At 43.8% G+C, this 12,446-nt stretch overlaps 1 protein-coding gene across 1 annotated transcript; it reads left to right on the forward strand.

Moving 5' to 3' along the window:
• Positions 1 to 530: 530 nt before the first annotated feature.
• Positions 531 to 12,403, forward strand: LOC147006900 (putative RNA-binding protein 46). Its single transcript, XM_085867740.1, has 3 exons — positions 531 to 616; positions 5,756 to 5,914; positions 11,895 to 12,403. Exons 2-3 carry the CDS (start codon positions 5,779 to 5,781, stop codon positions 12,092 to 12,094), a joined length of 336 nt encoding a protein of 111 aa, XP_085723866.1. The 5' UTR covers positions 531 to 616; positions 5,756 to 5,778; the 3' UTR covers positions 12,095 to 12,403.
• Positions 12,404 to 12,446: the final 43 nt, after the last annotated feature.

The following is a 12,446-nucleotide window of genomic DNA, read 5'->3' on the forward strand; positions in this document are numbered from 1 at the left end:
CAACAAGAAAGGCAGTCGGTAGAGCGCTCACCTTCACCCCATCGATGCCTGATCCGCGAGAACACATCGAACCCACAAGAACTTGTTGACACGTCGTGCGATGTTCGTGTCGTTCTCGTCCCGATCTCTCAACGGTGAAGAAACACGTTAAAAATTAAATAATTCTCGTGTCCGGATTTGGAATCATAAATAAATAAATAATAAAAAAACACTAAATTATTAAAGTTTTATTTTTGGATTTTAAATGATTTTTGTGCAGACAAGCGGGAAATTGTGGACAAACCGACGGATCGGGACACATCGACGTGTCTGAAATTGAGGTGTACATGGACAATCGAGCCATGTCGGCCCGTTTGTGCAGACACCCGTTATTATTTATTACAATCTCGTCCGAATCTCCTACGACTGGCTATTCCTATTATTATTATAATTGTAATTATTATTATTATTATTATTATATCTCAATTTCGTTTGATGAGGTTACATTAAAAAATTCGGTTTTTTTTTAACATTATTTTAAAAAGGCGGGAAATCACATTTCGAGGTTTCCAGCCGTTCGGGTGGAGTTTTTCAACGTTCCGTGGCCTCTCGTCCTGTTACAAACACACGAACTCCGGTAAGTTATACCATAACCAACCGTTTGTGTTGTCTGGTGAACGTTTGTGATGTTTAACCAGCTGTTGTCACATTGATCAGACATTCCATTGTTTGATTGTTCGTCACGTGACGTTCGTTACGGGACACCGGGGTCGTCGTCGTCAAGTCGGTCTTGCCCACCGGGGTCGTCGTCGTCAAGTCGGTCTTGCCCATCGGGGTTGAACACTTCTTTAATTACTGTCGTTCTGAAAAAACATCAAAGTGCTTCGTCGATGTCGATGTCGATGTCGGTAGACATGTCGATGTCCTGTGACGGACGGTTCGATTGGACGGACGTGAACACCTTGTTGTCGATCGTGCACAACGAGTTAATTTTTTTTAAAACGGAGAGAGAGGACAAACTGGTGGAAGTGTTGTCTGTAAACTCAACATGAGAGTGTCGGACACAGTGACAACCCGATTATTACACGACGTGTCATCGTTTTACTAAACTGATTTGTAATCATCAAAAACTCATTATATAATATTATAACATGGTGTCTCCAATCTAGGATGGTGGCTCCAGTCTAACATGGTGTCTCCACTCTGACATGGTGTCTTCAATCTTACATGGTGTCTCCAATCTAACATGGTGTCTCCAATCTAACATGGTGTCTCCAATCGAGGATGCTGTCTCCAATCTAACATGGTGTCTCCAATCTAGGATGGTGTCTCCAATCTACGATGGTGTCTCCAATCTAACATGGTGTCTCCAATCTAACATGGTGTCTCCAATCGAGGATGGTGTCTCCAATCTAACATGGTGTCTCCAATCTAACATGGTGTCTCCAATCTAGGATGGTGTCTCCAATCTAACATGGTGTCTCCAATCTAACATGGTGTCTCCAATCTAAAATGGTGTCTCCAATCTGACATGGTGTCTCCAATCTAACATGGTGTCTCAAATCTAGGATGGTGTCTCCAATCTAACATGGTGTCTCCAATCTAGGATGGTGTCTCCGATCGAGGATGGTGTCTCCAATCGAACATGGTGTCTCCAATCTAACATGGTGGCTCCAATCTAACATGGTGTCTCCAATCTAACATGGTGTCTCCAATCTAACATGGTGTCTCCAATCTCGGATGGTGTCTCCAATCGAGGATGCTGTCTCCAATCTAACATGGTGTCTCCAATCTAGGATGGTGTCTCCAATCTACGATGGTATCTCCAATCTAACATGGTGTCTCCAATCGAGGATGGTGTCTCCAATCTAACATGGTGTCTCCAATCTAACATGGTGTCTCCAATCTAGGATGGTGTCTCCAATCTGACATGGTGTCTCCAATCTGACATGGTGTCTCCAATCTAACATGGTGTCTCAAATCTAGGATGGTGTCTCCAATCTAACATGGTGTCTCCAATCTAGGATGGTGTCTCCGATCGAGGATGGTGTCTCCAATCTAAAATGGTGTCTCCAATCTAACATGGTGTCTCCAATCTAACATGGAGGCTCCAATCTAGTATGGTGTCTCCAATCTAACATGGTGTCTCCAATCGAGGATGGTGTCTCCAATCTAACATGGTGTCTCCAATCTAACATGGTGTCTCCAATCTAACATGGTGTCTCCAATCTAACATGGTGTCTCCAATCTAACATGGTGTCTCCAATCTAACATGGTGGATCCAATCTCACATGGTATCTCCAATCTAACATGGTGTCTCCAATCTAACATGGTGTCTCCAATCTAACATGGTGTCTCCAATCTAACATGGTGTCTTCAATCTAACATGGTGTCTCCAATCTAACATGGTGGATCCAATCTAACATGGTGGCTCCAATCTAACATGGTGGCTCCAATCTAACATGGTGTCTCCAATCTACTATGGTGGCTCCAATCTAACATAGTGTCTCCAATCTAACATGGTGTCTCCAATCTAACATGGCGGCTCCAATCTAACATGGTGGCTCCAATCTAACATGGTGGATCCAATCTAACATGGTGGATCCAATCTAACATGGTGGATCCAATCTAACATGGTGGCTTCAATCTAACATGGTGTCTCCAATCTTACATGGTGGCTTCAATCTAAGATGGTGGCTTCAATCTAACATGGTGGCTCCAATCTAACATGGTGGCTTCAATCCACTATGGTGGCTCCAATCTGAGATGGTGGCTCCAATCTAACATGGTGGCTTCAGTCTATGATGGTGGCTCCAATGTAAGATGGTGGCTACAATCTAAGTTGGTGGCTTCATTCTAAGATGGTGGCTCCAATCTGAGATGGTGGCTTCAATCTAAGATGGTGGCTCCAATCTAAGATGGTGGCTTCTATCTAAGTGGGTGGCTCCAATCTGAGATGGTGGCTTCAATCGAAGATGGTGGCTTTAATCTGAGATGGTGGCTTCAATCTATGATGGTGGCTCCACTCTAAGATGGTGGCTCTAATATAAGATGGTGACTCCATTCTAAGATGGTGGCTCCAATCTGAGATGGTGGCTTCAATCGAACTTGGTGGCTCAAATCTAAGATGGTGGCTCTGATCTGAGATGGTGGCTCCAATCTAAGATGGTGGCTTCAATCTAAGATGGTGGCTCCAATCTAAGATGGTGGCTTCAATCTAAGTTGGTGGTTTCATTCAAGATGGTGGTTCCAATCTGAGATGGTGGCTTCAATCTAAGATGGTGGCTCCAATCTAAGATGGTGGCTTCAATCTAAGTTGGTGGCTCCAATCTAAGACGGTGGCTTCAATCTAAGATGGTGGCTCCAATCTAAGATGGTGGCTCCAATCTAAGATGGTGGCTTCAATCTAACATGGTGGCTCCAATCTAACATGGTGTCTCCAATCTACTATGGTGGCTCCAATCTAACATAGTGTCTCCAATCTAACATAGTGTCTCCAATCTACTATGGTGGCTCCAATCTAACATAGTGTCTCCAATCTAACATGGTGGCTCCAATCTAACATGGTGGATCCAATCTAACATGGTGGATCCAATCTAACATGGTGGCTTCAATCTAACATGGTGTCTCCAATCTTACATGGTGGCTTCAATCTAACATGGTGGATCCAATCTAACATGGTGGCTCCAATCTAACATGGTGGATCCAATCTAACATGGTGGATCCAATCTAACATGGTGGATCCAATCTAACATGGTGGCTTCAATCTAACATGGTGTCTCCAATCTAACATGGTGGATCCAATCTAACATGGTGGATCCAATCTAACATGGTGGATCCAATCTAACATGGTGGCTTCAATCTAACATGGTGTCTCCAATCTTACATGGTGGCTTCAATCTAACATGGTGGATCCAATCTAAGATGGTGGCTTCAATCTAAGATGGTGGCTTCAATCTAACATGGTGGCTCCAATCGAACATGGTGGCTTCAATCCACTATGGTGGCTCCAATCTAAGATGGTGGCTCCAATCTAAGATGGTGGCTCCAATCTGAGATGGTGGCTTCAATCTAAGATGGTGGCTCCAAGTGAAGATGGTGGCTCCAATCTAAGATGACGGCTTCAATCTAAGATGACGGCTTCAATCTAAGATGGTGGCCGCAAGCCGACCTTTTGACCCATAATGCATCACTCGTTAATTAGTTCACACTAATTACAGTAAAACCCCCACATTCACGGTTGTTCCGAGAAATTCCCCGAATATCGGATCATCATTTCAATGGGGAAAGGGGAAGAGGTTCCAGGCGGTTTGTGATTCATGAAGGAGAATTTCATAAAGTGATGCGAACACGAATGGACACGATCTCAGTTTCATTAAAGATGCTTTAAAATAAAAAGAACAATATCAGATCCTGTTTCCAATATTTAACTCACCGGGAACATCTGTCTGCGGAGCTTATGGGATGGCGCGTCGTCCTTCGGTCCGTCCATAAACACTTGCAACTACTTCTCTGAAAATACACAAATTATTTCGATGAAATTTTACCACAACATTCATCACCCTGTATGTACCATAGTTTGTTTATGGCATAAAAAAATCTGGCCTTAAAGGGGTCTACGTGGGGGTTTAACCCCAAAATAGGTATTTCGTTCTTCTCCGAAACTACACAAACAATTTTGATGAAACTTGACCACAACCTTCATCACCCATGACGTATCAAAGTTTGTTCATGCAATTAAAAAATTCCCGGTCTCAGGGGGTCTACATGGGTGTTGCCCCCCAAAATAGGTGTTTGTGTTCTTCTCAGAAACTGCACACACAGTTTTGATGAAACTTGACCACAACCTTCATCACCCATGATGTATCAAAGTTTTTTCATGCAAGTAAAAAATTCCAGGTCTAAGGGTGTTTACGGGGGGGGGGGGTTGCCCCCCAAAATAGGTAATTGTTTTCTTATTTGAAACTACACACCCAATTTTTGATGAAACTTGACGACATCCTTGATCACCCATTACGTGTAAAAGTTTGTTCATGCAATTAAAAAAATTCCAGGTCTAAGGGGGCTTACGGGGGAGTTACCCCCTGAAATATGTATTTGCATTCTCCTCCGAAACGACACAGAGAATTTTGATGAAACTTGACTCCAACCTTCATCACCCATGACGTATCAAAGTTTGTTCATGTCATTAAAAAATTCCACGTCTAAGGGGTTCTACGGGGGGGGGGGGTTGCCCTCCAAAATAGGTATTTGTCGTCTTCTCAGAAACGACATTCAATTTTGATGTAACTTGACTACAACCTTCATCACCCTTGATGTATCAAACTTCGTTCATGCCATTGATAAAATATCCATTTTTTTAAAAACTTTCTTCAACATTATATATTTTGTGGGTCGTCCATGCCATCCAGTGGTTCCCTGGGTATCTTATCCAGCCGCTACCAAGTGAGCGCCCAGGGGTATTGCTCCTATTGTTTTTTTGATCCGTTCCTCTTGAGCTGAAAACTGGTATTCGTATTAGATGTATGATTTGTAAATACCTCCCTGTGAATTACTAAAATGCAAAGTAAACGCAGAAAATGGTAACATAATAGAGACTGTCCTAAACAAATGTTGTCATCCTTCAAATGGAAACCAGACTCGACTGTAATTTGTCTCCAACTCATTAACATATTGATGTTCAACTCCTCGTGGAAACATGATTGCTATTCTGAAAGTATTTAAAAAGAATGGAATCCAGGAGAACATGCAAGCAACATTTTTTTGGGTTTTACAGGTATTGTTCGGTCTCCTGACCCGATGAGATCTCCAAAAATGACTTCGGCTCAAGGCGCAAAGGCCAAAACGGTCACACATGCTTTGCTGGATCTCATGGAGGAAACCGGATACAACATGATCCAGGCAAATGGACAGCGGCGGTTTGGGCCCCCACCCGGTATGCATAGCTATTGATTCAGGAGGAATTTATTAGTTATCACTCATTCGTCGCATTGACTAGGTTATTAGGAAGAAAACATGAAAATTGTCCTTCTAGCTGTTCAGAACATTCCATCAGTCTTCAACAAATTGTGACTATCGGAGAAAACTTCTCTTTTATGCACATGTATTCTGCCACACTGCTTGATGAACTGAGACACAATGTATATTGGATGGAAAAGAATGGGAATGACAAGGTTCGGTTCCAAACAACGTTCTCCTCTCTATACTGTGCTGGCTTTTTCTTGCAATACACTAGCAAAGATACCCAGCATTGCCCAACGCCGGGCAACGCCGTGTCCCTTTTCCCACTCCTTCGCCTCCCTCCTCACACCGCTACCCCTCCCTCTGGACTCCCATCCCACCCCTCCCGCTCCCTCCTGTGAAACTACCCAGACTCTTCCTCGAGCTTCCCATCAAACTAAACTGAGCGACTGTGCAAGACGTACCTTGGTCAGGGAGGTGACCAAGAACCCAATGACCACCCTGACCGAACCACTCTGACTTCACAAATCTCGGCTTGGCGGGAGATTGGCCATACAGAAGCCACTGCTGAGAAAAAGGTACGTGACGGCATGACTGGAGTTTGCTGAAAGACACGAGAAAGACTCTGAGAGCACGAGGCAGGATATTCCGTGGTCCGATGAGAAGAAGATCGAACTCTTTGGCGGGAATGCGAAGCGCGAGTCCGGCGGATCACCCATCTCACACCATCCCTTCCGTGAAGCATCGTGGTGACAGTAACATGATATGGGGATGGCTTTTCAGCGGCAGGGACTCTGGGAGACTCGTAAGGACAGAGGGAACGAGGAACGGAACCAAACCTGCTTCAGAGTGCAAATGGCTTTCGACCGCGCTGATGATTGATGTTCCGACGGGACGACGATCCCGAGCATCCGGCTCAAGCAACATCGCGATCAACGGCTTCAAGAACAAGAGCATGAAAGTCCTTGCGTGCCCTGGCCTATATTTGCAGAAAAAAACATTTCATTTATCAAGCAGAAAAAAATATTGAACAGAAATATCAACAAAATTTGACATATTGTGATGTGCTTTTGGGTGGACGGTGTGGGATGTTTTTTCTATCAATTGCCAGAACATTCCAATTGTTGTTCAGTGGATTCCAACTCCAGAGCAGCTCACAGTGAGTTGACCACCGCAGGGTGTATATATATGGATAAGTTAGCTGAGGTGGTAACATTTTTTTTTGTTGTTTTTTTTTTACAACCTCTTCTTTCATCCTTGCAAGTTACGTCGTTTCGATGAGCAGTAAAATTCCCTTCAACTCGATTGTATACGTTCCGTTTGCACTATTTTTCGGTTTTTGAATTATAATTAGCATGTTCGAGAAGTCACGTGACTCCTTCGCTGATCGTCTCCATCGTAATTTCTTTAATTGACGGTTATTTTTCACATCTGATAACGTATTTGACGATCGGAGATCACCGTCTCACCAATTATATCAGTATCTGGGTTGAAATCCTGAAACAAATTGGGATTTTTTTTATATAAAGCGTGCATTGTGTACTGAAAATGGATCGACCCCTCGGATATGGCGACGGGTGGTGGCTCGGGTGTCTATTCATGATGAATTGTGAGAAAATGACTGTTTAAACCGCTTGTGAAGAGCATCGTGGTAAAAACAAGGACAAATGTGTCCAAGAGCCGCGACCTGAAGGTTTTGCCTTCATCAGAAGAAGAAGAACAAAAAGAAGAAGAAGAAGAAAGAAAAAATAACAACAACTTCCGATATTTCATCACGTGCCTTGATGGAGCCAATAGTCGTTCATGACGAGAAAATCGTGTATTTACGAAATTACAACACATTAAATGGAATAATCTTTAAATAGCAACGTGAACTTTTCGAAACTTTAAAGCAAATGTCCGAATATATTTTAAAGTTCATGATAGACGCTCTCGAAAGGCACCCTCAATGCGAGGATGTGTACAGGTGTTTAGTATTGAAGGAGATCCGGATCCTGTATATAAAAGAGCCGTGTCCTAAAGGTTTTGTCTTCACAAGAAGAAGAACAACAAGAAGAAGAAGAAGAAGAAGAAGAAGAAGAACGCAGAGCTCTCTTAGAGCCACGTTCGCTACGCGAGACGCGGCTAAAAATTTGGATCCTACAAACGTGATAAGTGCTGGTTAAAGAAGAAGAAGAAGAAGAAGAAGAAGAAGAAGAAGAAGAAGAAGAAGAAGAAGAAGAAGAAGAAGAAGAAGAAGAAGCAGTGAGGTATCACTGGTGCACGACCCTCTGGTTCCAAGGCAAACAGCAATGAAGATGAACTTTCACACTTCTTTAAATCGTCTGACTTTTAGTACACAAAGTCAAGGCTCATGGAAGAGCGACAACACAGAGGTGGATCAGGACGCAACAGAACAAAAGGAACCGCAGGAAGAGATGAGGGAACCGCCAAAAGTTCGGCCGAGGGACAAAATATAAGGAGAATTACAAACGAGGGACGTGAGTAAGAATGAGGGACGGGAGAGTATACAGGGGGTTGGACAAGATGGATACAGAAGCAAACTCTAGGGAAGAAAATCTCGAAAAGAACATGGTTTTGGATTGGTGGTGATCTGAGAGATGGTGGTGAACAGCCGTCTTGAAGATTTGGATGAAAGAATGGGATTTAAGAGATTATTATGGAAGTTGGTTCAACAGGTGAGGGGGGGGGGGTAGGACTCGAGGAACCAAATAAGTGGAGGTGAGCAGTGATTCTCGATTTTGAGAGTTTCAGCAGAAGGGGGTTGCAGGTGGACCATGTGCACCCTGCAGAGAAAAAACGATGGGGAGAGGGTGGGAGAGAAAGCACGGAGAGGGATGTGTGTTAAAGACCAGGAAGGAGACGGTAGAACGCAGACAGACCACCGACCTGTGTGCCGTGATAAAGTGATCGGCCCATGGACTGAGCTTCATCACCTGAGATTGGAGTGATCTTAAATTCCTTGGTTTCCATGGCGTCAAACTGAGCAAGGTGGGAAGCAGGGGCACCAGCCCAGAGGGGATGGCGGTGCTCCATCAAGCAACTGATGAAGGCCTTGTTCAGGTGTTCCAAGGAAGAACTTTGCACAACAGTGGATGCCCATTCGGCGACTAGCTTTGGAAGCCAACTTAGAGATGTGGTTTTTCCCAAGAAAGTTCATGGCTGATAGTCAGACCGAAAAGTTGAAGTGACTGAACTTCTTCAAGAGGAATGTTAAGAAAGTAGATGGGAGAGGAGGGGTTGACAGACAGTCCTTTTGCGGAGAAAGTAAGATTTGTGAGGATTGAAAGAAACGTTCCAAGTGTTCGACCAACTCATCAGTATTTAAGTGGAGTCATCAGAAAAAGAGATAAAGAGGATTTTCCAGAGAGTCAGAGAAATCATGGATGAAGATAAGGAATAGGACAGGGCCCAGAACAGGAGTACTCCAGCCTTGACAGGGAGAGGAGATGGAAGGATTCTGTTGAGTGCCGCACATTGGCTTAGGGGAAGAGAGGAAGTGAGTAAGCCGAGTGTGCACTTTGCCTTGGATGCCATAGTCAGAGAGTTATGGAGAGCAAGGTGGGGTCCAAGCTGCATGGACATCTTGAGATATCTCCAGAGAGACGGCCCTTATCTCGTTCCTGACATTGAGGTCCTCCATCCAATGTTGGGAGAGTAGAAGCAGCATAATCAAGGCAGAGTGAACTTCTCTGAATCCGAATTGGTGATTTGACATGAGGCCGTTGGAGAAAAGGATGGATCTCAAATCAACTGTGATAATGCATTGATTCCATGACATTTGTGGTGATTGGAAGTAAGCTGATAGGTTTATCAGCCAGAAACTTATCCATCTTCTCAGGTGAAAGAGACACAGTGTCCAGGAGCAGTTGGGTATGACCGTGTGGGGTGGGTCCAGACAGCAAGGCGTTGGGGGACACAGGATTTGGAAGCAAACACATTATTGAGGCATTGCCCCCTAAAATATGTTTGCTTTCTTCTCCGAAACTCCAAACACAATTTCGATGAAACTTGACCACGACCTTCATCACCCAATGTGATGTACCTTTGACAACTTTGACAACATTAAAATGACCGGAGGGGCTTCTGCTGCTGCCGAGACCATTGCAGCCAAAACGTTTTCTGCGTTGATGGACGCCATTATTGAGGAAGGTTGATATTCTCCAAAACAAATTTTCAGCGTTGATGAGACGCCTATTTTGAACCAGGAGGTCACGTAGGACGTACATTTCTCGTGAGGAGAAGACCAACCTGGATTTAAAGGAGCGAAGCATTGTTTCACTCTGCTTTTGGGAGACAACGCTGAAGGAAGGGAAACAACGTCCGAAGGACGATGCCACTGAGCCCTCAACATCGAGCGGTCAAAGAGCTAAACCGCATCTCATACCCTCTCCAATTTAACCTCCGTCACCACCAACAACACCACCATCTTCGCTACCGTATTCGCCCAGGTCATCTGACCCAGATGATCCCCCTCCTCCATAACTCCTCCACTCCCTTCATCTCCACCACCTCCAGAAACAACAAGACATTATCAGCAGCAGCCAACGTGACTGTTAACATCGCCTTTCTCTTTAATTTTTCTATTTTTAGTTGTTAGAATTTCTTCAATGCAACAGTAGGCTGTATTTTTTTCACTATTTTTTGTTGTTTATATCTTAAACATTATAATTTAAATAATAAAGCAATATAATTGTAAAAATAGGACATTAAAGATGAGGGGTGAGGCAGCACTCCCCCGAGCCTCCACCTATTACATTATTCCTGACTTGCAAATATCACCCGTTGCTTCGCTGATTGGAATACGGAGAGGGGGGTGGGGTAGAGAGGGGAAAGAGAGGAGAGGGAGTGAGGAGGTGTGGGGGAAGGGAAGGCAGGGAGAGGTGCGAGGAAGGGAAGGTATACATGCGGTCGAGCGTTAATTTCGATTCATACTGTCTCATCAAAATACTTCAGCATAGAATGACAATGAAGAGGGAAACAAAATATTTACTGAAATTCATTTTGTACCAGTCATACGATAAATACCGCCTGGAGATAAACACCGCCTTGACATGTCCAGAGATAAACACAGTCTGGAGACAAACACCACCCGGACACGTCCAGAGACAAACTCCAGTCTGCACATAGACAATGCCTGGACGCGTCCAGAGCCAAGCTGTCCAGAGACAAACACCACTTTTGTTTGTCAAAATTTGACAAATTTTGTCAAATGTTTGACAAAAAATTCATTTTGTACCAGTGCTCGGAGACAAACTCCTGTCTGGATGTAAACACCGCCCGGACACGTCCTGAGACAAACTCCAATCCGGAGACGTCCGGAGATAAATACCATCAGAACACATCTGGAGACAAACCCTGCCTGGACCCGTCTGCAGACAAACATCACCCAGACAAAGCCACCGTCCAGACACGTATGGAGATAACCACCATCCAGACATAATCACTTTCTGGATATGTCCAGAAAGAGAGAGGAGGAGAGAGTGATCGAGGTGTGGGAGGAGGGTGCTGCACTGTATTGGGAGGGAGTACAGCTGGGATGGGACAAAGAGATAGAGGGGTGGTGGTAGTGGGGGTAGGGTAGTTATCAGATAGAATATGTTATGCTTTACGAACACACACACACACACACACACACACACACACACACACACACACACACACACACACACACACACACACACTGACATTTATTAGTATAGATAGGGAAATTAGTTTTATTTTACACATTTTTCAATTCCACGACTATCTTGAAGAACACAGCTTTTGTGTAAATTGAGAGGTTGCTGTATGTGTACATAGAAGCTGAATATAAAACTTCCACTTGTTCTTCTCAAGATCTCGAGTCGTTCATCAGAATGGCTGACGTTTAATAATTATGTGTGCATTGGTACAACAGTAATGTGATTTTGGATGTTTTGTTATTTTTGATGACCAAGCCTTGATTTCTTTAGACTGGATTGGCCCTCCTCCACCATGGGGCTGTGAGGTCTTCATCGGGAAGATCCCTGATGATGTGTATGAGGATGAACTTGTGCCGGTATTTGCAAATGTCGGTCAGATATACGAGTTTCGACTCATGATGGACTTCAATGGGGGGAACCGTGGCTTTGCTTTTGCGACCTACACAAACCGGAAGGTGAGTACGTGGTGAGAAATGCAGTGAAAAACTGTTGAAGATCAAAACTATTTTTTGTATTTAAAAATTAACATTTTTATTTGAAAAAAAAAGAAGAAACCCAGCTTTTGTTTTTTCTCCACATTTTTTTTTATCAAGCAAGTTCTCGCAAACAACCAAGACCTGTTTGGCTTTGCTTTGTGTTTTTTAATTTTTTTACAATCATGTAAGTTCTACCTGTTTGACTTTCCTGTCTGATCACAAAGCTCATTATGCTGTGATGTACGGTTAAAACCTCAGATGCTTTGTTGATTTGTCCATCAATACAATAATTTGCCTTTTTTGTCCGTCCGTCTGTCTTGTGTGTAACATTCCGTTCCACCAATTG

The sequence above is a fragment of the Eptatretus burgeri genome, unplaced genomic scaffold, assembly GCF_056783735.1.
Source record: "Eptatretus burgeri isolate ZD-2024b unplaced genomic scaffold, Ebu_testis_v1 Ebu_testis_scaffold_1199, whole genome shotgun sequence".
Taxonomy (NCBI): domain Eukaryota; kingdom Metazoa; phylum Chordata; class Myxini; order Myxiniformes; family Myxinidae; genus Eptatretus; species Eptatretus burgeri.